At 47.2% G+C, this 27,087-nt stretch overlaps 1 protein-coding gene and 1 non-coding gene across 8 annotated transcripts in view; one reads left to right on the top strand and one right to left on the bottom strand.

Annotated features, from left to right (window-relative positions):
* The window catches only part of TRANK1 (tetratricopeptide repeat and ankyrin repeat containing 1), an 87,369-nt gene that overhangs the window by 17,612 nt on the left and 42,670 nt on the right, over positions 1 to 27,087 (bottom strand). For all 7 annotated transcript variants that reach the window (XM_029241809.1, XM_029241810.1, XM_029241805.1 and 4 more), the window contains 9 exons: positions 25,037 to 25,198; positions 24,241 to 24,495; positions 22,513 to 22,689; positions 18,974 to 21,865; positions 12,229 to 12,428; positions 11,808 to 11,945; positions 5,832 to 5,978; positions 4,355 to 4,511; positions 1,338 to 1,426 (listed from right to left, as the gene is read on the bottom strand). In XM_029241809.1, coding sequence (XP_029097642.1) covers positions 1,338 to 1,426; positions 4,355 to 4,511; positions 5,832 to 5,978; positions 11,808 to 11,945; positions 12,229 to 12,428; positions 18,974 to 21,865; positions 22,513 to 22,689; positions 24,241 to 24,495; positions 25,037 to 25,198 — 4,217 coding nt within the window. The remainder of the gene's footprint in view (positions 1 to 1,337; positions 1,427 to 4,354; positions 4,512 to 5,831; positions 5,979 to 11,807; positions 11,946 to 12,228; positions 12,429 to 18,973; positions 21,866 to 22,512; positions 22,690 to 24,240; positions 24,496 to 25,036; positions 25,199 to 27,087) is intronic.
* TRNAG-UCC lies at positions 7,147 to 7,219 on the top strand. Its single transcript has one exon. It is a non-coding gene; the product is annotated as a tRNA-Gly (tRNA).

The following is a 27,087-nucleotide window of genomic DNA, read 5'->3' as shown; positions in this document are numbered from 1 at the left end:
GTGGCACTTACTGATAACACAGGCAGGATGGCATCTCTCTCCCCGGGCTCTCTGTTCCAGCCTCCCCAGCCCCGTGGGCCTCCTTTCATTCCTGTGACACGCGAAATGCTCCTTTCTGCCACAGGGCCTTTGCACACACTCTTCCCTCTGAGTGAAATGCTCTTCCATCCCTCCTCTGTCTGCTTAATGTCATTTACCCTACAGGTCCCAGCTCAAGGCTCCCACTCAAAGTAGCCTTCTCTGGCCACACCGTCTAGGACAGGCGGTTCTGGAGGCAGCTTGTCATTCACATGTGACATCGGGAACCGCTGGCACTGTGACCTTTTCTGTACACCTGTCCTGCCCACTGTCACATCCCCATGACCTAAACGCAATGCTGGGCCCACAGCTCCACAGGATATGCTGAATGAATGGATCTCAAGGGTTTCCACTTGTACGGTGGTTCTGAGACACTTACTGACATGCAGCCAAAAACAATATACTTCCTGAGTCCCAAAGCCCTTTAGCGGAGTCAAAATAAAGTCAGGTGAGGGGGAGGCTTTTTGTAACATTCTCATCTGTGCTACTCCCCTCAAAAGATTTTAGATTCAAACATTCAAAAGGTATCTTTCAAGGGATAAAGAATTGGAAATCCACGGGCAATACCTATAAACACCAGCTGTGTTCTGAAGCGAGAAAGGGAAAGACTTTATAGGTTTCTAATTTCATACCCACACCTGCTGCCCACATTGTCCTGCTCTATCCCCTCTCTGAAAAAAAAAAAAAATCTTGGTTTTATAACAACAGCCAGGTGTTTAGTATTCCTTGCCAATTACAACAGGGATGGGCAGTGAATACAGTGCCGGGCTCAGTCAACTTCTGCAGCTGCATATTTACGGAAACACTATCCCGACACGACTAAACACACAACAGTGCAAACTGTTTTCTCCTCCCTTACACCTGATGGCAGGGGTGACCACAGGCCTTCACCCCTCTCTGTATCCATCCTAGCCCCCTTATGGAGCAACTCTGCAGCTTCCCCCATCGGGAGCGCAGCCTGTTCGCCATCCCTCCCGACAGAAGGATTCCTCAGCGGGCAGAGGCCAGGACCCTTCCTCTTCCTATGATCACATGCTGGCACTTGGCCAAAAGGAAGGCTTGTCATGACCGCATGGGGGTGGTGGGGAGCGGGACAGGGAGATCTCTGCATGGTGGGTGACCTGATGTCGCAGAAGGGGCAGCAGCACAAGTACCATGACCCCGACCCCCACCGCCGTCCTGGTGACAAATGCAGTGATGAGAAACCTGCTGGTGAGGCTTGACGAGGCCACAGGTCACCCAGACCTCTCTTTCCTTACCTTCCAGCACTGGTGTTTAGCATAGTAATCTCCTTGGGCGATCCACTCCACAGGGGTTGAGGTTTTAACAAACATGCTATCGTGGAGGTCTAAAATGAAAGAGAAACGTGGGTTTGCTTCTCTGGGGATCCCTTCACTGAAACCTGTTGTTATGGGCTCTATTTTGTTCCCCTACACCCAAAATTTCAAGTGTTGAAGTCCTAACCCCCAGTCGCTTGGAATGTGACTGTATTTGGAGACAAGGGTCTTTAAAGAGGTGATTAAGGTCAAATGAGGTCATATGGGTGGGCCCTGATCCAATGTGACTGGCATCCTTATAAGAAGAGGAGATTAACACATACGAACAGACACAGGGGGCTCACACAGAGAAAAGGCCATCTACAGCCAAGGAGAGAGGCCTCAGAAGAAATCAAACCACTGACAGCTTTATTGATCTCAGACTTCTAGGCTCCAGAACTGAGACAATAATTTCTGTTGTGTAAGCCACCCAGTCTGTGGTATTTGTTATGGTGGCCTGAGCAAACAAACATACCTATGTTGTCTGTCTAGCGTTCATGTAAGGTAGAGTGTAGCTTACCAAGCCAGGTTGTGGTGGGTTTTGGGAGAAGGAGGTGGAGGTGAGAAAAGATGCTGTTTGATTTTTGAACTTTGGTCTGCCTTCCCTTCCTAGGGATACGAATTAGAAGACAGACAGCAATTTCCAGTTCCTCCTTGAAAATCCAAAGCCATGTAGCTCTTGGCAAACTCCCATGCCGGGGCCTCAGCAAGGGAAAAGGTGATAGGATGTGACAGTATTTCCAAATGTGCAGACTTTGCCCTCATCACAGCAAGCGATCTGACACATTCTGGTTGGTGGACGTGGACCACTGCCACCACCTGCTATTGGCCCCGTCTGTCAGCCTCAGCAGCTGGCGGTGACTGCACCGGCCCCCCTTGCCGAGGACCCCCAAGCACCGCCAGTGGTGGTGGGGGTGGGGGTGGAGGCGACACTCTCTGGGGATTCCGAGCCACAGCTTCACAAAACACACAAAAGGCTGAATATCAGGACGACGCGGAAGTCAAATCTGAGCCGGAAAGGTCAGAGTCCCCTCAGCCAACAGATGTCAACCAGAGGGGCCAGGCAGGCAGGCAGGCCAGCTTTGTTTAGGTGGTGTAAAAACACATGCCAGGGCTTCCCCGGTGGCGCAGTGGTTAAGAATCTGCCTGCCAACGCAGGGGACACAGGTTCGAGCCCTGGTCTGGGAAGAGCCCACATGCCGCGGAGCAACTGGGCCCGTGAGCCACAACTACTGAGCCTGCGCGTCTGGAGCCTGTGCTCCGCAACAAGAGAGGGCGCAGTAGTGAGAGGCCCGCGCACCGCAATGAAGAGCGGCCCCCGCTTGCCACAACTGGAGAAAGCCCTCGCGCAGAAACGAAGACCCAACACAGCCATAAATAAATAAATAATTAAAACAAAACAAAAAAAACACATGCCAATCCTTGCAGCCCCCCGCACGCGCCGTGCGCAAAGCTGACTTTGCAGCATCTTGTTCTGGTGCTGTGTGCACTGTGAGTGTCCAGGTGACATCTTATTCCCACAGCAAAGCCCTACACAGTATCTCTGCATCTGGCCGGTGACCTCTACTGGTGCCGCGTTGAAGAGACCCCCAAATGCAAAGTCACCACACTCGTCCCCAGCTCCCCAGAACAGTGAGAACAGATGTCCTCAAAGACTTTACCACGTGCAACTCGTAACTCACAATTAAGACGGGACTTTCCCTTGCATTCTTAATGCAAATAAGAGATAATATTAATTGCAATCCTTTTTCATTTTGAATTTTTAAATTAAAAAAAATCGCCAATCTTGATCTCTTATAATGGGTTGCCAGAACATATTGTGAGAATAAAAGGACTCGGAGCTGCGGGAAGGAATAAGAACCACCACAGTAGGCCAATGCGCTCGTTTTCCTTTTAGTAGAGGAAGTGGAGGCCCAGGGGGAGAAAGTGTTAGCTGAATTAAGTCCCATGGCTGCACAGGTGGAAAGTTCTAATGAGAAGCCAGGTTAACCCCAAGCCTTAGACTTTTCACATTATAGCACCACAGTCAGGTCCCAGGAATAGAGCTTCTAATCCTGGTCCCCAACTGAGCCATTGGCTGTGACCAGAAACAGTCTCGGTAAAACTGGCTGGAAAATGCTCAGGAAACCAACAAACCTCTCTGCAGCCACAGAGCTGTGGGCTTTCCCCCATTTTTGGAGAAATTCACCATGGCCTGGAGCAGCCAACTCAACAGCTAACCCCCAAGAAACAGAACAATTTTCTCCTTCATGAGGGCTGATTATTTATCTCCCAGTTATCCCATCAGGAGACCTTCATTCCATTTTTTAATTAGCTAGCCTTTGTAACTTATGAAAAACAATACATAATGATGTTGGTTTTTTTTTTTAAACACTGCAAACAGCACAGAAATGGTGAAAAGTTAAAGAGGTCCACATCTAGTTAACAATCTCACACCCACCGGTCCCAGCACCAGAGGAGCCACTGCAGACACTTTCACCTTCATGGACACTTAAGTCATTTTTAGTTTCTTATCATTACAAACAGGGCTGTAACAAGCGCTCTCGTCCATGTTATCTTAGAGACTGTACAAAAGAGTATCTCTGGATAGATCCTTAGAAGTGGAATTACCGGGTCAAAAGGTAGGTGCATTTTTAATTTTGATAGATATTGCCAAACAGCTGTCCAAAAGTCCACAGTTAATTTGTATTCTCCCAGCAAAGCCTACTTTGTCTATCCTTTGCCCATGATCCTTACCTTTTAGGACAAATAAAAGTTCTTCCCTGAAGGAGTTAACCCTCCCACTCTCATTACAACTTCAGTCTCCCACACACTTTAGCAATAAATAGGAACACTCATGTCTCAGAAGAATGTGGAAAGAAAGTGTTTTCCAAAAACGATACCCTTTACCCTCGGCCACAGGGCAGCTGAGAGTAACATGCTTTCTGTCCAACAGCCAGAATATTTTAATGAGCGCTTACCTTTATTTTCATCCATTTTCACGACTTCGACAAAATTCCTTTTCATGAAATATTTGAAAGCAGGAGCCCGCTTCTCTGGGTTTTCGTCAAAGATCCAGAGGTTGACCCGAGCCCGGGTGATGGCCGTGTAGAGCTGCTTCAGCTCCCCGTTCAGGAGCTAAAGACAAGATGAGGACAAAGGCATGAGCCTTCAGGCTACAATACGACGTATCTCACTTCAACGGGCTTATTCTGATTTTGGAGGAATATTCAAAAAGTAAGTTTTATGAAGTACAGCCCAGGCCTGAGCAGGACGCGGGGAGCCCACTGTGGCCGCAGCACAGGGAAGCGAACTCTAGCGAGGGGGGCAGTGTTAGTACAGGCCCACCCTTGAATCTGCTGTACTTGTCCACTTTGAAATAATTATAGATCCCTAGGAGGTTACAAAGATACTGCAGAGAGGTCCCATGTACCTTTCACTCAGTTTACCCCAAAAGTCACATCCTACGCAATTACTGTAACTTATTTTTAAAATTTGGAGCAGTGGGAATTCCCTGGAAGTCCAGGGGTGAGGACTCCACACTTTCACTGGCAAGGGCCAGGGTTCAATCCCTGGTCGGGGAACTAAGATCCCACAAGCTGCACAGTGCGGCCAAAATTTTTAAAAAAATAAAAAATAAAAAAAATGGAGTAGTCCCATGCTGCTACTGTGACTATTATTAGCACTATATTACTCCTGACCTACCCCATGACTGAGGACTCTGGGTATAAGGGGACTATGTCTTAGACTCAGGGAGGACCTCCTTGATTAAATCATGCACATTTCAAAACAACAACGGATTTGTGGCTACCCAGAGGTCTGCACAGCTTGGCGATGATTTAACATCTATGTGCAGAGCCTTCCAGGTAGTTACAGAAATAACCGGATAACTGCTCTTCTGTTTGTTTTCTACTATGTAGGAGACATAAAACCAGGACAGCAGTTTCTCCCAAAGCTTTTGGTTTTTGCTGGTTCGGTTTTCTGTGGTTTTGCCCTCACTCTCGAGGCCTCTGTCGGCCTTCGTCGGTCTAGAACTCCAGAGTTTTTCGGCTCTGGCCTACTTCTCGGTGATGTAGTGGGTCGCCCAGGGGAAGGGAGACAGGGTCCCTTCACAGACAAGGCTGGAAGACAATGGTCTCCACTGACTACAGTCACGGACTTCACTTCTGAGTTCCCCGTCAGCAATGTCAGTTTCTGAACAGAGCTCCAGAGGCGAAGAGAAGGTGCCGCCCTCCCCCTTCGCTCCCCCCCGCTCCCGCATCAAGCCTGGCTCTCTGCTGAGAAGAGGGGGTCGCCAGCGCTGAGCCGACCACATTCCCTCTCCCACCCTCTACCCCCTAGTACTGACGGACAGGAAGATCCACAGCACAGGCTCCGTCTTTAACCCAATCTTATCGGCCAAGCCCTGCTTACTGGCTCCCTATCAAGCAAGCTCATGGACCCATGGCTGATACTCACCTTGTACATTTCCGGATTCACCATGAGAGCCCTGCCCTGGGAGGAGCTGCATTTCTCTAGGGGAACCTCAATCAGCCAATGGCTTTCCTCTCTGGACTCAGAGGATGAAGGGGTAAATGAGGAAATGATCTTCCATTCCTTGTAAGCCTGAACAACAAAGACAAATGAAAGACCAGCAGAATATGCTTCTGCAGTGCACATACAGCCTCCCTGGGCCTCACAGAGGACTGAGCCCCCTTTGCCTGGCACAGCGGCCAGGCCTTCAGCACCAGCTGTGAGGAGGTGGCCATCCTATGGCCTCAGAGTGGGGGTCGGGGCCCAGGTGGTGCAGGCAGGGATCAGGGCAGCTACCGAGAAGACCCCCAGACACTCAGCTAAGACGGCCAAGAAGCAGGCACATGTGCTCACTTCTAGCACGAGTGTTTAGGGCCTGGAGGTTCCTGTTGTTGAAAGAATGTCCACAAGCAGAATGGAGAGAAAACCAGTATCCTCACCTCTTTTCACAATGTGTTTAAAAAATGCCACTTAGGGTCAGTCATTAAGACACATGTGACGCTTAGGGTGGTACCCGCGGTGTCCATCCATGTTGTCACAAATGGCAAAATATCAACTCTATGGTGACAAATGGAAACTAAATTTTTTTTTAAGTTTTATTTTTCCTTTTATTTTTTATTTTATTTTTCCTTCCTTCCTTCCTTCCTTCAATTTTTTGGCCATGCCACGCAGCATGTGGGATCTTAGTTCCCTAAGTCCCAGAAACTAAATTTTTGGTGGTAAGCATGCTGTAGGCTATATAGAAGTAGAAATACAATCTTGTACACAAGCGACTTATATAATGTTATAAACCAGTGTTACCTCAATAAAAAATAAGTCTAAAAAATATAAATACAAAATAATTTGTGTTAACCTTTGGGTTTCATATGACTAAGAGTCACAAATAACCAAGATAATAAAAATATAATTACTGCTGTTACATGTGGATAGTTTAGCCATGTTTAAATGAGTAATAAAGATGTAATAATTCATAAATTATTTTTACATCTATTCTATAAAATAGAGTCTTGCCCTTATGTCAGCAAAATTACTAGTTGTGTTATAACCGAATTTTCACATAATTTGTGTTATATTAAATGCCCAGGATTAAGAGATGTAACTGCATTCAAAGTGTAAATAATTTGAAACATTTTCACGGAAAACATAAATGCTAGGAAATGTAAGAATAAAAAATTAAAATTATTTTCTTATGATATAAAAAAAAAGACATGTGACAAAATTTCCTAACCAAGTGATCCAATCAAGGACGGAGCTCGGGAATTCCTTGGCAGTCCAGTGGTTAGGACTCTGCACTTCCACTGCAGAGGGCCCAGGTTCAATCCCTGGTTGAGGAACTAAGATTCCACAAGCCACAAGGCCCCTCCGTCCCCCCAAAAAAAGGATGGAGTGAAATTCAGGAGCCGTGGGGTCGGCTGTGCAAGGTGGACTCTGAGGTCAGATGGAACAAATTAAATCCCAATTTGTCCACTTATTATGTGACCTTGAACAAATGCCCCTTCTAGGTCTCATTTTCCTGTTCTGTAAAATGTGGATGACAGAACTAACCACACTTGTTGGAAAAATAAAAGGAGATGATCAATGTCAAGTGTCTCTACAATGCTTGATAAAGAGTTGACATTTTAGCCATTTTCCCCTTTACCCAAATCAAACCACAAAACCACGGTGACTTGTAGATCAGGGTCTGTAAATTTTTCTGCTAAAGGGTCAGATGATAAGTATTTTTGGCTTTGTGGGCTATATGGTCTCTATTGCTACTCTGCTCTGCTACTGTACAGCAAAAGCAGCTCTAGTCAACAGTAAATGAACGGGCAAGTGTGATGCAATGAAACGTTATCTTTTGACACTAAAATTGAATTTAATACTAAATTTTCACATGCCACAGGATATGATTTTCCTTTTGATTCTTTTAACCATTTAAAAATGTAAAAACCATTCTTAGCTCACAGGCAGTGAGCTGGGTTTAGCCCCCAGGCCATAGTTTGCAGACCCTGGGGAGGCAAACGTGACCCGATTATACACAGTATCTACAGTGAAGAATTCCCATGACGTTTCAGATTTTATACTTTATTGTGTGTCTTGGGGGAGTAGGTAGTCAATTCTCCTATCCTTCAGTTTTTTATAAAATGGTGCTACTTGCCACCTATGTATCTTTTCAAGGATGATGGAAAGGTGGAGTGGATACAGTTCATTAGCTCCCTTCAGTTCCTCTATAATGTAAACTCTATAAACATTAGGTTAGGGACTTCCCTCGTGGCTCAGTGGTTAAGAATCTGCCTGCCAATGCAGGGGGCATGGGTTTGAGCCCTGGTCCGGGAAGATCCCACATGCTGCAGAGCAACTAAGCCCATGCGCCACAACTACTGAGCCTGCGCTCTAGAGCCAGTGAGCCGCAACTACTGAGCCCACATGCCACAACTACTGAAGCCCGCACGCCTAGAGCCTGGGCTCCGCAACAAAGACAAGCCACAGCAATGAGAAGCCCATGCACCACAATGAAGAGTAGCAACCGCTCTCCACAACCAGAGAAAGGCCGCATGCAGCAACGAAGACCCAAACGCAGCCAAAAATAAATAATAAAATAAAATAAATTAATTAAAAAAAACACATTAGGTTAAATGCTTTAAATACTATCTATTAAATAAGAGTGGTTATGCTACTAACCAATTAGGGAATTAATCACCAGGTTATGAGAAGAGATGTGAGTCATGTAATCAATTTTAGTAGTTGAAAGTTAAAAAAAAAAAAAATCTTCACACATCTGTGACTATCTTTTCATCTTCGTAAAGCTGTCTACCCAACTTAAATTGTTTGCCAAAGAAAGCAGGCAAGAGACACGCATGCTAACATCTGAGGAGGTCTGGCAGACAGCGGGAGGTGCAGGCTGCCTGAACTTGGAAGGCCAGTGAAGCACCTGTATATATATATATTTTTTGCGGCACACGGGCCTCTCACTGTTGTGTCCTCTCCCGTTGCGGAGCACAGGCTCCAGACGCACAGGCTCAGCGGCCACGGCTCACGGGCCCAGCCGCTCCGTGGCATGTGGGATCTTCCCGGACCGGGGCACGAACCCGTGTCCCCTGCATCGGCAGGCTGACTCTCAACCACTGCGCCACCAGGGAAGCCCAAAGCACCTGTATCTTAAAACTGCTCGAAGGAGACGCAGAAGCTGCTCGTATGGCACATGACTAACCTGTTTCCATGAATAAAACACATTTCACTCTCAAGACAGAGCCTCCTAGGAGCGAGCACATGTGTTTACGGCAAGAATACAGGCCTGCAGCACTCCCGGCAATAAAAGGAAGAAGCATCTAGAAGTCTTCCAGCTTCTTCTCTGGGGATTAATAATTATGAAGGAAAAGGACTTAGACTCTACCAGCAAGGCTTCTTTTGTGGGGCCTGTTCTCTAGGTTAGTTCAGCAACTCTTAAAAATTGTGGTTTTGAAAGCCTCTCCTGTCCTGGTCACACATGAGTGTGAAGGAAGGGACTCCCCACTGGGGCAGAGTGTCAATGGCAAGCACCCCTCCAAGTCTCCACAGGAGGAGAGTTTGGAGGTGACCAGAGAATGACTTCCCCTCCCCCAAATGAGGCAAAATCCTACAAGAGAAGGCCTTGACATAACCATTCCTTGGTTCCTTTCTCATCTCAGAAGATGACCCTGGTGTCCATGTGGTTGAACAGGTAACAGTGAATCCTCTGAAGAGAAAAATCACAAGCCAGGGCAATAAGAAGCCCCCTACACCCACACACCCACACCCACACACACCCACACACCCACACACCCACACCCACACACCCACACACCCACACACCCACACACACACACCACCTTCCAGACACATAAACGGGGGTGGAAGAGGAGGCCAGGGATGGAGAGAGGAGTCCTCCACAGTCTCCCATGTCAAACAGCAAGTACTGTTCAGCAGCCTTCACCCATCACCCCCAAAAGAAACCCCACGTGAGCAGCCAGACCACAGACGCATGGGGACTTCTGTGACCTCTGTTTTTCCTCTCCTTTGATTGTAGCATCTCCTCTCATTTGCTGACTGGTGCCTTTTGGTCTTGTGGTTGTGAATGATAAACTGAGGGTGTGCTTTGTGCTGCGGAATGCACGATTCCATTCCCTGGTAATTGGGAAGCATCACATCAGAAGTCTTTCTAGAATTCTCATTCTGTGTATAGGATGAAGTGGATGTTACCACAAGACTTAATTTGTGATTGTTTTAATTTCATGCAACTCACTGATCCACTGGTGGGAGCTTAGGGTCAAGGGATCCAGGATTGTGCCATTCCAGGGTCAGGGTGAAAGATAATTAAGTAGATTTTTCTTTCACAAACAGAGGTGACCACAAGTTACCGATCCATAAGTCCAGAGCTCCTGGAGCTTCTTACTAGCACAAGCATACAACTGGCACTTAATAAAGGACACGAACAACAAAGTCTTACCCTTTCCTCTTTTAGGAGAGCCTCGGTCCAACCATGACCAATGGATGTATTATGAGAAAAAAAAAGTTAGTCCTCGGAGATTAAAAATGGTTCCAGGATTAATGAGAGTGCATCTGATTTTATCAGAAAAGTCAATAGAAAAAGAGTGCACTTAAGGTATGGTAATGATATATTCATTATGGAAGGTTCTGGAAGCCGATTTGCATGCAGGGTATTAAAAGGAAGGGAGTACAGTGGAAAGATCTTGAGATTTGGAATTCAAAGCATCTGAGTTCATCTCCGAGCTCTGCCACCTACATTACGACTACAGGCAACTTATGTAACTTCCATGACCCTCAGCCTTATGTGTAGAATGAGGGTAATAAAAATACACACAACGTCAGAGGGTTGGTGGAGGATAAATTGAGACAATGCCTTCAAAAAGCACTTTATAAACTGTAAAACATCCATAGCAATATTAGTCATAGGTATTATCGAGGCAAATGTGACATTTAAAAAAAGACCAGAAAAAAACAAAACAGAAACAAAGGACTCCATTTAAAGGGTCAGTTCTGGAGCAGATTTTAAGGAGTCAAAGCTAACAGTGCTCGTGACTTGGGTATGAAAACAGCCCCTTCAAGCATGCACTGTGTGCAGCAGGGAGTCTGCAACGGGGACCAGGGTACAGCCAGCTATGTCCCCAAAGGAGACCCCACAGCATGGTCAGCAGCCAACCTGAGCCTCCACCGAAGACGGTGGTGAAGAGAAGGCAGTGGCTATGAAACTGAGGACAATGGCCTTGAGCTGGCGGCTCTACCTATAATGTACTGAGGTTGGGAAGAAAAGCCATCACAAGGACTCAGGAGCCAAGTCAAAACAATCGGCTGGCACAGAGGTCACTGGGGGTCAGTCCAGGGACTCTTTTGCTGCCATTGTGGGCAAGGGTGACAAGCAGTGGTGGCAAAGCCATGCCCGGAGGGAGCTCAGGCAGGATGGCTGTTCTCGTCCCCTGCATTACCTGATCCTGTGGGCAGGAACCAAGGCTCACGTGTCTTCCCGCAGTTGTCTCCCTATGAATGACCTTGCCCGGTTCTGTCCTCATAGGGTGGACATTGCTAACCTTGCCTTCATTTGTAAGGCTCTCCTTAGACCTTGCTCCAACTTGAGGATCCTTGGGAGTCAAGGTTAACAGTAGCTAGTGAAAACCGGAAGCTGGCGCTTGGGTACCAGGCATTCAGAAAAGGTGAATACAAGAAAACAGGGAAGGGCAAGGCACGGGGAGAGCCATCCCACAACACACTATGAAACAACCCACAGACACTGTCGAAAGCCGCATCCAAACACACAAAACCCCACGCCAAATGGATGATGCTCCAAAAGAGAAACGGTCACCTGTGACCAACTCTCATCTACTCAGCTCCAAAATTCTCTTTCCTGGAGTGGAAGTGGAGCTCATACACACACATGCGCTGTGAGAAAAAGAATTCAGTATGACATACCTCAGAATCAGTGAAAAAGTTGTAAAGGAGGACGTCATCAAATTCTAGGCCTTTGGCTTCGTAAACTGTTAGCACAAGCGCTAATCCCAGCTCTTCTGGAATTTTCTCCTTTGCCATTTCATTGGCTACAAGGATTACCTAGGAAACAAAGGGGGATAGAAGAGAAAAAACTTCACATTGTACAAAGAGAAATCTAGTAAAGCTGAGACTATTTCTGTGGGAGGCAAGTAATGTCTTTGATGAGGAACGGCCGTCGTGGTGGGAATATTAATAACACTTCGTCACTCACCCATCTCTGAAACCTCCTCGTTCTGGGACAGGGGTTACTGAATTCTACGTTGTGGAAGAACTCAGCTTCTCAAACCTTTTTTCAACTGCAAACTGCCTTTTATTTTAAAACATACAATCTCAAGAAACTCACCTGGTGGGCTCCAAATTCAATGGGCTGGGTTTTTCTTTTGTTGCCTCGAAGCAATATTGCCAAGTCACTTACACTACAGGACTCCAGGACAATTGGTCTGGGACCATCAAAGAGGCCAGAATCCCTTGGAAGGCGATCAAAAGATTCCGGGAAATAGAACTGAAGTAAATCTACCACTCCAGATGCCAGATTGAGGATTCCTGGGATAAAAAAAGTCAGATACTGTACAACACGCCAACATGGCTGGGGTTTTTGGTTTGTTTTTGGCCACGCCGCACAGCTCGCGGGATCTCAGGTCCCTGATCAAGGACTGAACCCAGGCCATGGCAATGAAAGCCTGGAATCCTAACCAACTAGGCCGCCAGGGAACTCCCGTGCATTTTGTTTTCTTATGTTGGTTTTGCTTTTCTCCTGAGAAGCAGTATCGGTCCTGAGAGTACATACAATTGCAGCCAATTTCCAGATCCTGTTAGATTATCACTTTGGCTCCGAGCTGTATTACTCCGGGTACCGCGGACAAAGGCAGAGATGTGTTTGCTGTCCTAAGAAAGTTTTGTAAATCTCATTCCTGGACTATATTCATGTGAGAGAAAATGACCTCATGAAGAAGAGTCAAGGCAGAAATGTAACTAAATACTTAGAGCTGTTAGAATGCTAATACAGGGGCTAATATACAGTTAAAAAACAAGAACTATCCTGTCCCCTGTCGTTGGTACTTAGAGCACTGGAGACAACATTACGTGGTAAGAGCTGGACGTTAGGTGGGGCAGCAACCTCGGCTTCCATTGCCCTTTTCCACCAGGTTTATACCCAGCAAAGAGAGGAGTATACTAAATAATTGTCAGAGCTGGATAAAGGATTTTCCAAAGAGCTTTCTCCTTGGGTCCCATTTTTGTCTAAGCGCTGAAGTAACACTGACAGTGATGTCGAGTAAACAAGAGGCACCTTCATAAAGATTAACCTGTTTAATTCTCACAACAGCCCGGTGAGACAGACCAGACAACCCCACTTTTACAAACAGGGACTCCAAGGTCCGAGAAGTTAGTAAACACCTCCAAAAGAAGCTGGACTGAATACGGATCATCCTGGGTCTCCCACTATTCTTAGGGGCCATGTGCCCTTTGCCCAACACCAGCTAGAATTCTATGAAATGGGCATATGTGTACCCATTGCTATTACCAAATAGTAAAGGGAAATTTTCCTATCCAATGCTATTATTATTAACACTATGCAATATAAAGAAATCAAGAATACAAGTGGAAACTGTTGAATTTAAGCAGATCAGCTGCAACTGTGGTTCAGAGATGTACACTAATGAGAGGATCAGAAAAAAGCACGGAAGTGTTCATTTCAGTGAAAAACTGGAATCCACTTAAATGCCCTTCTAGGGAACTAGATAAAATTTTTTATACAAACATGTTCAAAGAATAAAAGATGGTTCAGCTATAAAAAGCAATGAAGTACTGATACACGCTACAATATGGAAGAACCTTGAAAACACTGTGCTAAATGAAAGAAGGCAGACATAAAAGGTCACATATTTTGTGATTCCATTTATATGAAATGTCCAGAATAGGCAAATCCACAGACACAGAAAGTAGACTGGTAGTTCACAGGGGTGAGGAGGGGATAAGGGTGACTGCTAACGGTTATGGGGTTTCTTTTTGGGGGTGATAAAAATGTTCTGGAATTAGATAGTGGTAATGGTTGCACAACCTTATGAATATATTAAAAAACCACTAAATTGCACATTTTAAACAGGTGAATGTTATGCTATGTGAATCTCAATTTAAAAAAGAAAGATGGGGGAATTATTCACTAAATATTCACTGAATTATGATTGATTAAACAATGTTAATCAATCATAACATTGATTATGTAAATACACATAATCAATCAATAAATGTGTGTGATAAATGCATATTTGTATATGGCCAGTAAAGAGATCAGAAGGAAATGAAACAAAATGTGAGTAGTGAGTAGCCTTACAGGGGGCTTGAATTTTTTTTTTGTAACGTTTTATGTGTTTTCTAAAGTCTCTCAAATCTAATACATATTATTGGGGCTTTTTCTGGTTCTATACACAGAAACATTTACGCACAGTCTTCCCTCTATCCTGACAGGAGGTGGAAAATGGAGTTTATGTAGTGATCATCTGGGTGGGTTGCCTACTACATAAAAAAAAAAAACAAACAAAAAACAACTGCTCACAGGACAATTCCCTTTGCCATACTCTATCTTGCTGATCATAAAGGCTGCTGCCCCAGACCAGTGGTGCTGAACCCATGTACACCATCAGAATAAGGGGCTCATTCAACTACTCATGCCAGGTCCCCTCTACAGAGTCCGACAACAAAAAAGGGGGTGCCGTCTGGAGCTACCCCCTGGGGACAGAGAAATGTGAACGTCTTGGTCACCAAGCCCCCACACAGTGTCAGGTAGGGGAGGAGCTCAATATATGTTTCCTGAACGGATAAAATCTCGTATTTCGAGCATAAACTTCTTTGTGCCAGTTTTTCCTGCACAGCACAAGTAGAAAGTCATGGAAGAGCAGGAAGCTGAGCGGCTCAGACCCAGGCAGACCCTGTAATTGATGGGCAACGTCAGGAAGACTGTGAGAGCCCCGGCAAGCTGGGCCGAGCTGCGTGGTGTATGCTACGCTCTGGGAGGCCACCTGGCTTCTAACTGTTTTCTGAATCCTTGGCTAAACAAATCAGAATGTTAATCTACTTTTACACTGTAAGGGTGTTAAGAGTACCAATGTGTGTGTGTATGTGTATGTACGTGTGTGTGGTCTGTGTGTGTTTTCTCTTTTCACCAAACCATAGCCTACCTGAAATGCATCCAGAAAAAGAGAATCTATCAAAAAACCTACAATAAAGCACCAGACTTAAATGGTGAAATGTTAAAAAAAATTCACATTAACTTCAGGAATAACATACGGATGCCTGTTACTGTTTCTGTTTAAGGTCCTAACCAATAAAATATGATACAAAAAAGAAATGACAAGTATAGAAGAGAAGATCAAACCTGCCCTCACCTGCATAAAAATGTCAAAATGGTAATTGTAGTAAGAGTGTTCAGCAAGATTGTGAGATACCAGATCAATACACAAGAACCAACAGCATCCCTCTATACCAGCAAGACATGGCTAGAAAATTTAAAAAGAGAAAAAAGGTGCAGCCATGATAGTAACCAAAAGTATAAGGTTTCTGGGACAAATCTAAGAGCTGTGTAAAATGTCTGGGGAAAATTATAAAATATTATTGAAGGCAGTAAAAAAAAAATCTGAACAGAGAAATATGCCAAGGTCATGGTTCAGAAATCCCTACAATGTAAAGATGTGAATTCTTCCCAAAGAGTGAGAACTTCAATTCCAATCAAAATTACAAAGAGTCACTGGAGAAATTTGATAATACAGTAAATAAAGACAGTGTGATAATAGTACAAAAACAGACAAATTAGACAAATCAAAAAAAATAGTGAGCCCAGAAACAGACTCACAGATATTTGAAAAGGAAGAATTGCAAATGAGGGGAAAGGATGGACCATGAGGTAAATGGCATCAGCACAACTGTTCATCCCTATGGAAAAAAGGAAAATTAGATCACAGAAGCATGATTTCAATAAAGACAATGTCACACCACACATACATTTTAAATTGAATTAATTAAATTTACCTAAATTTTGACACCTACCTAAATATAAGGAGCACAATTTAAAACCATTAAAAGACTACATAGGAGGTTACCTTAACCCCAGGTCAGAAGGATTTAAGTAAGACAATCATCAGACCACCGATGACCAGTTTCAAGATGACTGTCAGAGCTGACTGTGCTGTTTCTGCATGTAGCCTCCTCCCTCCCTCTATAAAAGCTCTTGACCACTGATTGGCAGGGTGGGGGGAAGGGGAGTTGGCCTTGGGACGTGAATCTGACACCCCAGCCCCGGGTTGCTGGTCTCTGAAATAAAGCAAACTTTCCTTTCCACCAACCTTGCCTCTCTATTGGCTTTTGAGCAGCAGCAAGCACCTGGACCCACTTGCGGTAAGTTTTTGACACCCAACGTGAGGCTACGCTCTCGCGATATCTGGCTTCCAGGGTTTTCTTGGGAAGAGCTGCCGCCATGAAGAAGCACTGGGATGGCTGTGAGGAGCCCATTGCTTGTGGCTCACTGGATTCGGGAGGGGGATTTGGGGGGACGTTCCTAGCAGCTGCCCTAACCATTTGTTTCGGAGATCCTCCCTGTTTCTTCCTTGCTCGGCACTGGCTGCCAACATATGCTTTTCCTTGGTGCAACGGAAACATGCATCTGGACGAGCTGACGAGCTCCAAGCCTGAGTAAGGGCACTGGTGAGCACAAGGCAAATTTTCTTTTGAGCATGAGGTGCTATCTGGGCATCTTGCCAGTTGGTTCTGACGTGTTTCTGACGTTGAGGACCATTTGTGTCGGGAAGTGTTTGTCTGGGACTCCGTATCGGTCATCCTCTCAGTGCATTTGTGACAGTTATGTCTTCTGGTGTATGAGTGTGTATTCCATTTGTGTGATTGGTATTCTTGTTGCTTTTTGTAAAATGGGAAATTCAGGTTCAAGTCATTAAGAAAAATTTTGGCTATGAACCTATGACTAAGAAAAAGACGATTTTCTTTTTAACACTGTGGGCCAACAGTATTCTTCAAACTCCAGAGAAAATTGGTTAAGATGAAACTCTTCTGACACTCTAAACTGGTTCTTTTTTGCATATGCAGTTAGAGAAAGCTAGCTTGATAAAATACTGTTTTCAGAATTCTGACCCTGAGAGAACAAAAATATGCCTAGGAGAAAGCTTGAAATTAACGCTTATCATGTCCTTGAAATACAAACACAGCCCACTTTGCCTGAGACTTCAGCCTTGGGTTAATTAGCAGAACTACAAAAGATGTTTGGGTTCCTAAAACAGCATCTTGTACCACATTAAAGAGAAATTGTGCTATGAGAAAAATATATGTTTTTAGAGGTTATGTTCTTAAGCTTGCCAATCAGAAAATGCTGATATAGGGCTTCCTTGGTGGCGCAGTGGTTGAGAGTCCGCCTGCTGATGCAGGGGACACGGGTTTGTGCCCCGGTCCAGGAAGATCCCACATGCCGCGGAGCGGCTGGGCCCGTGAGCCTGCGCGTCCAGAGCCTGTGCTCCGCAACGGGAGAGACCACAACAGTGAGAGGCCCACGTACCACAAAAAAAAAGAAAAGAAAAGAAAATGCTGATATAAACAAACAGCTCAATTACTTGTTTCTTGGTTTTGTTAAGGTCTTTTAAGTTAAAAACTGTAATATGTAAAAATGATAAGGGAAGCATTTCAGTGTGTAAAGCAAGTAGGATATGCGTTGTCAGCAAGAGAAGTATAAAAAAATGAAAATATTTTTGTTGAGGGATAAAGGAAGAATAATTTTGTCTGGAAAGTGGATAACAAAGTGTGGTGCAGTCATGAATTTAGACTACTAATGGCACTGAGAAATGCATGGACTGCAGCTCCATGGTATCAACATGCAGAAATCCCAGAACATTACTATAAGCAAAATTACGAAGTTGCAGAAAGGTACGTCTGGTATAAGTCCATTAAACAAAGTTTTTAAACATGTAAAATAATACTCTATGTTGTTCATGGACACATGCAGGACATAGGAGGTGAATTGGTGAGCATTCTATAAACCACAAAGGACGTATTCTCTGTGCCTCAGTTTCTTCCTTTGTAAAATGGGAATGATGTCTACCTTGTAGGGTTTTTTGGAGGCTTAAAAACAGGTACCCATGGGGGTTCCCTAGTGGCCCAGTGGTTAGGATTCCGGGCTTTCACCTCCGTGGCCCAGGTTCAGTACCTATGTCAACTGCCTGGCATCGTGCCTGGCACAGGGAAGGGGCACACGTGAGGCACAAATTAAAAGCACCTGAGAGTGCATTATCTCCCACCACCTCCTGCTTTCTTTCAGGATTAATGACTTGTAATTGACGTATTACTTTACATTTTAGAAGCAGGTGCTTCCAAAGTGCTTTAACAAAAGTTCTTAAGCAGTTTAAATGTTCCCCTGAAATGTTTTCATGTCATGGCCAACACCTTAAGCTGTAATTACTTAGAGGTTCATTTCCATTCAACCACAGCTTAAATCATCAACCTAAGAATGAGTAGCGATGACTACTGAACTTAATGGTTACCAAAGGGGGAAGGAGGAGTGGATAAACTAGGAGTTTGGGATTAACATATACACACTACTATATATTAAAATAGATGACCAACAAGGACCTACTGTATAGCATAGGGAACTATACTCAACATCTTGTAATAGTCCATAAGGGAAAAGAATCTGACAAAGAATATATATATATAACTGAAATCACTTTGCTGTACACCTGAAACTAACACAACATTGTAAATCAACTATACTTCAATAAAAAAAGAGAAGAAAGGGGGATTCCCTGGCGGTCCAGTGGTTAGGACTTTGCGCTCTCACTGCGGACGGCTTGGGTTCAATCCCTGGTCAGGGAACTAAGATCCCACAAGCCAAGTGGCCAAAAAAAAAAAAAAAAAAAGAGAGAGAGAGAAAAGAATGAGTAGTGGCAAAAATCATAAGATCTCTTGTTCACGTGGGTAGATCAAAATATTATCCTTAGCTACAAGAACCCAACAAAAGCTAGGCCACAGCTTCAAAAGTAGCCAAGGTCAGTGCCCAAGCACCTCCCCTGTAGGGAGAGCCCAAGGTCTGGACGTACCTGAGTGGGACCTGTAGTTCTGGTACAGCTGGTAGATCTTCTTGGGCTTGCGCACTGCATACTGCTTGTCCGTGGTGTTCTTGCTGGCGTAGTGGAACAGAGAGCGCAGATCACTGAAGCGGAAGGCCACGCCCTTCATGATGCTCTGAGCCGTGTCCCCGGTGAGGAACATGGCGTTGGGGTCATTGATACATTTCATCAGCAGCGCCAGCTCCGCTTGGGTGAAGTCCTGGATCTCATCACCATAGAGCTCATGGATGGACCATGGGAGCACCTTGAGCTTCGACAGCCTCCGGGACAGGTTGTATAGCACATCCTCTTCATCAAAGTACCCTTTCTGAGACCTGATCTGCTGATACAGGCAGAAGAGGCCATAGATCTCACTCCGGTCTTCCTTGAAATTGGGGGACCGCTTCCGCCCTAATTGCTTATATGCTTCTTCTGTGAGTCTCCCCTGGGGGCAGCTGAGGGCCTCAAAAGACCCCTTCAGAAAAGACTTTATTTCTTTCCAAATCAGGGCAGGGTTGTAGGAAGTTTTCCCTTTGATCATTTTGGGCCATATTTCATTGGCAAACACCTCAAATGTCACGTACACCCGGGGGTCACTGTCACATGGGCGTGTCTCCACGGTTGTTTCCTCTTCACCATAGTCCCCGTCTGCCTCAGCCTCCTCCTCATCTTCCTGACAGTTGGTGACAGTCAACTCTTCCTGCATGGACCATCCTACGATGGATCTTTTCAAGCTGCCATCTTCATTTCTCAGGAAAAATGGTCTGGGCAGAGAAGCATCAAGCAGGAGGAGCAGCTGCTTGGAAGTGACAAACAGAGGAAAGTTCTCATCCCGCAGGTCCTGGAGTTTGTGGACATTGGGTTCCAGTGGTTTGTAGTGACTGGTGGCCTTGGTAGACTTGGAAAGCTCAATGAAATTTCTCTGCACCTCCTGGCACAGGACGTGGTTCTTGGTCACGAAGATCTGATGTAGATGCTCCAGCTGGTGGGGCTGTTCTGGGGTGGGTCCTTCCACCCCTTGTTCGGGGTCCCCTAGCTCCCCACTGGCTCCCCCTGCACAGGCTTCACTCTCCTGCTCCTCTTCTAGGCTGTCCACTGTTACCACCTCAGTGGGTCCTTCTTCCTCCTCCTCTTCGTCCTCCTCCTCCCCACTTGGACCCTCCTTTCCGGGTTCCAGTTCCAACCTTCGCTTCAGCCAGATCTGCCTGGCCAGCAGCGGGCTTCCCGCCTGCTCGGCTTTCTCCCAGTAACCGTGGAATTTCTTCCACAGCCTGTACAAGCAGCAAGTCGTCTTGCCAGTGCCGCTCCGCCCGATGAGGATGATGGTTTCCAGTGGCCTGGGGTTGAGGTTGATCACCGCGTACTCGAGCTCACCCACCCGGAAGGGGTACTCCACCGTGGCCGTCGTGTCGTTGAGGATGTTGGAGGCCATGCTGGTGCTGAAGCTGTGGAACTTCATAATGTTATACTCCGTCTCCACCGCGCTGGCAGGGGGGAAGTACTCAGGATCCACGTGTGCCCCGCCCTTCTCGGCCTCCGTGTCCTCCACGTAGCAGCGGGGTATCCGCTTTTGGATTTTCATACTGTCGGACACCTGGCGCTTGTTGATACCCTTCAGCTTCTTGCGCAGGATGCAGGACAGGCCCCGGTTGTAGGCGCTGCAGATGGCCCTGATGGAGTCCGACAGTTTGCTGTGATCTAAGATGATGTCCCAGATTCGGATGATTTCCGTGTAGACCCGCCTCGCCTTCTCGGTGGGGTGCGCACTGTGCTCCGCAGCCATGATCTTCTCGGGGTTCTCGCTGCACCGCGGGGAGAAGTCAATGGCGAGCTCCCACAGCATCCGGGCCCCTTTGTCCAGCTTGGCCTCGAAGAGCTGGATGCTTCCTTTCAAGTTCTTCAGCCGCTTCCGCAGGCCCCTGGTCCATTCACCATTGCCGAGCTTCTGGATGGCGAGGATAATTTTCTTCTTCATGAACTTGGTCATGACCTTGCTGGACAGCTTCTTCAGCATCTCCGAAGTGCACTCGACCTCCCATGTCATGTTCTCGAAGTCCAGGAGGCAGGCCTCCATCTCCAGCACGTTCTGGTCGTCCTGGTCGTCGCTGCCCTCTGTCCCCCTGCGACCAGCAGGCACAAGCTGCGGGGTCCCGAGGCCTGCCTGCGCATGTCCCTCTGCGGCCTCAAGGACTGCAGGGTTGTTCCCACTGCAGTCAGAGCCCCCCGCCCCCGGGGTGCCCTGTAGCTCCTGTTTCTGTCCTACGGTGCCAGCTCCTGTCTTCAGAGGCTCAGAGTCCTGTGGACAGTCCTCCTGGAGGGACGGATCCAATTCCACCTGCTGAATCAAAGCCGTGATGTCCTGCACAAGGCGGTCTCTCTGCGAACAGGGCCTGGCAGCTCCAGGCTCTGGCCTCGTAGTCTGGGCATCTGGCAGGGTCTCCCAGCTTTCAGGGACCCCGGCTCTTCTGGGTGGGGCTCTTGCAGTGCTGCTGCAGGACAGCGACTTGGAGGAGCCCTTGAGTGGAGCCGTGTGAGCCGGGGCTGCACAGCATGGGGGCTTCCCTGGGTGGGCGGCAGCATCCTGTCGGCCCCGGCGCCTGCTCTCCTGCAGGGCTTTGTTCCAGGCCAAGAGCAGTGCGTCTGTCTTCTTCACCCGGTGCCGGGCATCTCTGCCTTCCTTGTTCTTCAGGTTGAGGTTGATGTCAAACTTCACCAGCAGATCTATCAGCTTCCCCATGCGCCTCAGCATGCCCTTCTGGAAGAGGACGTGCATCAGCGTGTTTCCGCTGTTGTCCTGGATATTGGGGTTGAGGTAGTAAAACTCGGTGGGCTTGGACCAGAACAGATCCAGCAGGTGGCTGAGGAAGTTAAAACCGATGTCAGCTGAAAGACACAAAAATCCTGTGAGTGCTGAACGGCTTTTCTGGGGAGCAGAGACGCCAGCCGGGGGTCCTCAGAACACTGAACTTCCCCAAGGATTTGATAACCCAGTGGTTCTCAACTGGGGGCGATTTGCTCCCCAATGGACAGGTGGCCATGTCTGGAAACATTTTTGATTGTCACAATTTAGGAGGTGCTACTGGCATCTAGTGGGTGGAGGCCAGGGATGCTGGTAAATATTCTACAATACACAAGGCAGCCCCCCCAGCAAAGGATTTATCCTGCCCAACTGTCAATAATGCTAAGGTGGAGAAACCCAGAAATCACTGTAAATATTCCAGTAAGAGCCTTTATGTCAGGACCCTTGAAATGGTGTAAATAAATGGAAAGTATTTGCAGCTATGGACAGCCGATTCTTAAGTTTGGAAATTAAGAATCCTCCTCCATCAACCCACCCTGACCGTTCACCATGATGGTCACTCCTTCCCATCAAGCTATGGGTGAGGGGCCAGGAGATACAGGCCTGGCCAAGAAATGGGCCTTTTCCAGATGGTTAGTTTTCCCAGTAGGAAACACCAAGGAGCACAGCATCCATTCTAACACCCAGGTTCCTCCTCAAGAAAAAGACTGCTTACAAAATAAAGGCCTACCTTTGATATCTAGAAAGATGTGGAGTGCGGCATGCAAAGGAGTGTCGCCTTCTGTGAGAGAAATGCTACGGGGGTCCGCACCCTTGGTCAAGAGGAGGAAGGCCAGCTCAAAGTCCCTGTGCTTCAGGCACATGGCAAGCGGCTGCTCCTGGCTGCCCTGGAGACCCTCGGGCGAAGCTGGGGGAGGCAGAGAGAAGAGACTGGTGAGCAGCATCCCTGAGCCAAGGTCAGCAGGGCCCACCTGAGGGGGGCGGGACCGATTCTGCCCTTTATTCCAAATCAAGAGGGGGTGCTGACCTGACTTCTGAGGGCCTCCTGCCACGCCCCCTTTCTGGGAGGCAAGGGTTTCCCAGTGCCCTTGGAGGGAAAGCCTGCCCCCTTCAGGTGTCCTGTCCCTGGGCCTCACCTCCTCTGTCTCTCCATCTCCCCCTCCCACCCCACCACGGGACCACCATCAGCACTGGAGTAGGGATGGCGTGAACAACGGAACTCCCAGTGTTTGCCCAACACAGTCCTGGACATACACTCGGTGACCTGGACGTGAGCGTGCTTCCCACATCCTTTGCTTCTAGGAAGCTTCTTCCCGAGAATGCCCATCGGCCCTCATTTGCCATGTTCCCTGACACATCCCCACTGCCACATCACCTTCTTTTTAGCTCAGTCCACACCTCCCCTCTGCGCTGCAAGCTCCCTGACCTCCACCCCCTGAGGAATGCAGCCCTCCTGCATTGCCACCCACCGCCAGCCATATGTTCACTGTCCATCCTTGTGCCCTGGCACCTGACCCCGGGGAGGCCCTCAATAAGTGCTTGCTTCATCAGGAACAAAACAGGAATTCCATAACCGCCATCGTTTCTGGGCAAAGGTAGTAACACTCCATGCAAGGAATGGGTTTGAAGACATAAACCACAGGCGGCCTTCCATCTATCTCCTGAAACCCGTGGGTAGAGCCAACGCCTGAAGGCGCTGTAAGTCACTCTGAGAGTTGGGACCAATGTGGCATCACTCCTTCTGAAGGTCATTTCCCCTTAAACGGCAAGGCAGGTGGAAAACCACACAGCCAAGGCGCTCCGCCAAGAGTCTGCATCCATGAACTCATTGAATATTCCAAACAGCTCTAAGAAAGGGGGATTAGTTTCATTCCCATTTTATAAATGAGGAGACGTCAGTAGTTAGTAGTGGCCAGTTAGTAGTGGCCTAAGTGGGGGGAGCGTAAGGAGGAGGTTAGTGCTTCCAAATTCGTTTTAAAATAAAACCTGATCCAGCAAGACGTCTGCACACTCCAGACATACATCCAGCCAAGCCTGATTGTGCCGATTAAAACAGCAGATGTTTCCACCCACCCATTATTTGGCTGTTTCTTTAAAAAACAAGCATCACAAATCCCAATCCGTGGATCAGAAAAGAATGTCACAGCGTTTGACAAGGACCCATGCGGCATACTGAGTGCAGGGAAAAGTCCAGTCGGAGGTTGGGAGGAAATGACCGCTGTGGCTACACCAGGGCCCAGGCCCCCTCCACAGGCCTGAGGTTTCTTACACGAGAGAAAGGGAAGAATTCACAAAAATGCATCGACCCTATCACTGTTTCCAATGAGAAGATAGGGAGGAGGAAGAGAATGAGGCAGAATTTAAAGGAGTCTGAAATCAGGCGAAAAGCCCCATGAACTGTGGCACCTGGACTCCCCTGGGATGTCCTCCCGGTGCTGACTCAGCATCTGGGACTCACCTCCGTGGTCTATCAGGTGGCCCAGGAGCAGGGTCCTCCGCTGGTCCCAGGCGCTGAGGTCGGGGAGGATGGCACAGAGGCTGAGGTTCGAGAGGTCACAGTCTTTGATGAGACAGTCCCCGGACGGTGGCTCCCCACTCACTTTGCGGGTCAGCAGCAGAAGCACTTCAGGCCATTTCTGTTTTTCCAGTAAAAACTTGATGAAGGCGTTGGCACAGTCGCGGTCAATGTCATAGACCAGGTCGGGAGGGATTTCTTTCAAAAACAAGAACACACCACACTCCAGAAAAAGGTTCATGTGATTTCTGTCCCCAGCCAAAACCCAACACAGAGGGACATCATCACCCCAAGTTACGGATCAGTATCTTTAAGACGTGGGGAAACCATAAACAAGTACTTAGTTATTTGGGTCATGCTACTCAACCACGTGTGAATCTCAGTGTCAGCACTGGTGCGTGAGCTTCTTGGGAAGGTTGGGAATACCCAAGGAGTGTAGAGTCCTAGCCAATAGAAAAGAGAAACATCTGTGGTATTTTAAATAAGGACAGTATATGCAAATTCCAGGAGGCTGCATGAAAAACTAATAACAGAGGTTGCCTCTGCGGATGAGATTTAGAGACTGAAGTTCAGGGGTCGATGATCGACTTTTCACTGAAGAATGTTCTGTGTTGTTTGAATGTTTTACATGTAGATCATGGCATTTATTTTTTAATCAATGTTTAAACAGATAGTAGAAAAGAGTTTTAAGGTGCGTAGAGCATCTTTGAACGCTACTGAAGGTTGTGAGAAACCTTACCTTGCCGAGAAGAAAGGAGGCGTAAGAACCTCTGAACCACTTCTTGCTTCCAAAAGTTTTTCTGCAACAAGCGGCTTCCTGAATTCATGTATGCCACTAGCTGCTCAGAGGCCTTCCGGAAAATGTCGCCCTCGCTAGCTGGTCCCCCGCCATTGCTCAGTCCTGCAAAATACCCCCGAGTGCTGCTTGTGACTGCAGAGATCACAGCCCCATAGATTGCAAGGATGACCACACCTCTCCACTCCTCTGTGGAGCCAGGAGACTTTGAAGTGCCTGTTCCCCTCCCCGACCCTGACTCTGGCCTGGCTTCATGACCTGCTGTGACCAGGAGAATGCAGCAGATGTGATTTTTGTGCCAATTCTGAGCCTGGGCCTCAAGAGGCCTTGTTTAGTTCTATTCAGGTCCAGGCTAGATAAGAAACATCATAAAACAAAGAGGAATCAGTTCAGTTGTCCAAACTGAGCCCCAGAGATGTGAAAGAGCCCAGTTAAGATCAGCAAGAAGCAGACACTTGAAGGAGTTCTGTTAAGGCTATGAGAACTGCTCAGCCTCAATGGCTGAGCTGCAGGATCACGAGCCAAATAAGTGCTTGTTGCTCTAAGCCACTAAGTTTGAGGGCTGTTTGTTATGCAGCAATGGATAACTGATACAACAGTTCAGGGAAGTGATGGCAGGAGGGTGGCTTACTGCAGCAGCAACATCCAAGTACATGCCAGCCACCCATGCATCTAACTGGCAAGTGGAAAAAGCCAAGAGTAAGAAGCCACCTCTCTGGCCATAAGAGGGAAAACATTATCCCCTTGGTTTAATTTACTGAGAAAGTAGTCATGATTAGAAATCAACCACTGAAGAAAGGTTGAAAAAGGGCAAATGTTTTATTTGGTATCAGATTATACACTCAGAAAGCTCTCTTGGTTAAAATGGAATCCTACTGAACAGATAACTGGACATCTGTTTTCACACCCAATGAGATGGGCCTGGCCCACAGCATAAGTGCTATCATGTGATGAACAGGTGAATGCATGTTCAATGTCATGTTCTAACAGAATAGGAACACTTTAGAGATGGAAAAATAAAAGCATCCTATTATCAGCCATGTCTCCCACAGCAGACCCTGAGGCAAGGATTTGTGTACAAGTAGTTTATGAAGGAAGAGACCAGTGAGGGTGGGGGCATCAGGTCAGGGTCGGGGAGGAACCAGGCAGGGTGTGAGCTCAGGCTGAGTCCCACAGGGTGGGGGTGTGCCTTGCCTGACCCCTGGGGGGATCTGGAGTGAGTCACACCTCAGAGCTGGGCCATCCAAGGCAAGGGAACCGGGCTTTCAGATTCTCACCCCTTTCTGCCACCGGCCACAGCCTGCCTTGGGAGGATGTAAATTCCCAGGCACTTCTGGTTTGAAGGAGCCTGAGCAAAACAGGCTCCATAAGCCCATAGGATGTTCTCCTTGAGAACGAGCCTTAGGTGCTGGCTTTGCAAAGTGAAGGCACACCAGGGAGCACACAACAATGGGAAAGGACCCAGGGGACCCAAGCAGAGTTCTGATGTCAGCTGCCTGCCTTCTGATACACACCTGGATCACCTTTCAACAGATCAGAGCACCAGAAACACACACCCCCACACACACACCCCCCAACTTCTGGGGCAAACACCCACTGCCCTCTAATCAAGAGACCTTCTGGTGCCAGATGGAAGCAAGAACTAACATTAACCCTAGCGCTAACCTCCAGAGAAAAGGAAATGGAAAACCTTGGCAAAGGAAGACTTATATCACCTCAGTGAGCTGCCTATTCTGAAGCAAAGAACATGAACTGTGTGGTGTAACAATGATCGACTAGCACCCCTGGGTTCGGCATCCCACCTTCATCCTAGAATGCCTATGAAGACACAGAAAACAATGAAAACTCACGAACCAGGGGAATAGGACGCTTGGTAAAGGAGGAACTTCTTCACCACCAGGCAGATGGAAACCTGCCACTTGTCCCCCTACCTCATGGCTCAGGGCATCATTCCTCCACCAGGGCAGTTAGTTTAGTACAAAAGTCACTTGAAA

The sequence above is a fragment of the Monodon monoceros genome, unplaced genomic scaffold, assembly GCF_005190385.1.
Source record: "Monodon monoceros isolate NGI ecotype Baffin Bay Population unplaced genomic scaffold, NGI_Narwhal_1 Super_Scaffold_3, whole genome shotgun sequence".
Lineage (NCBI taxonomy): Eukaryota > Metazoa > Chordata > Mammalia > Artiodactyla > Monodontidae > Monodon > Monodon monoceros.
This window is presented reverse-complemented; position numbering and strand designations above follow the sequence as displayed.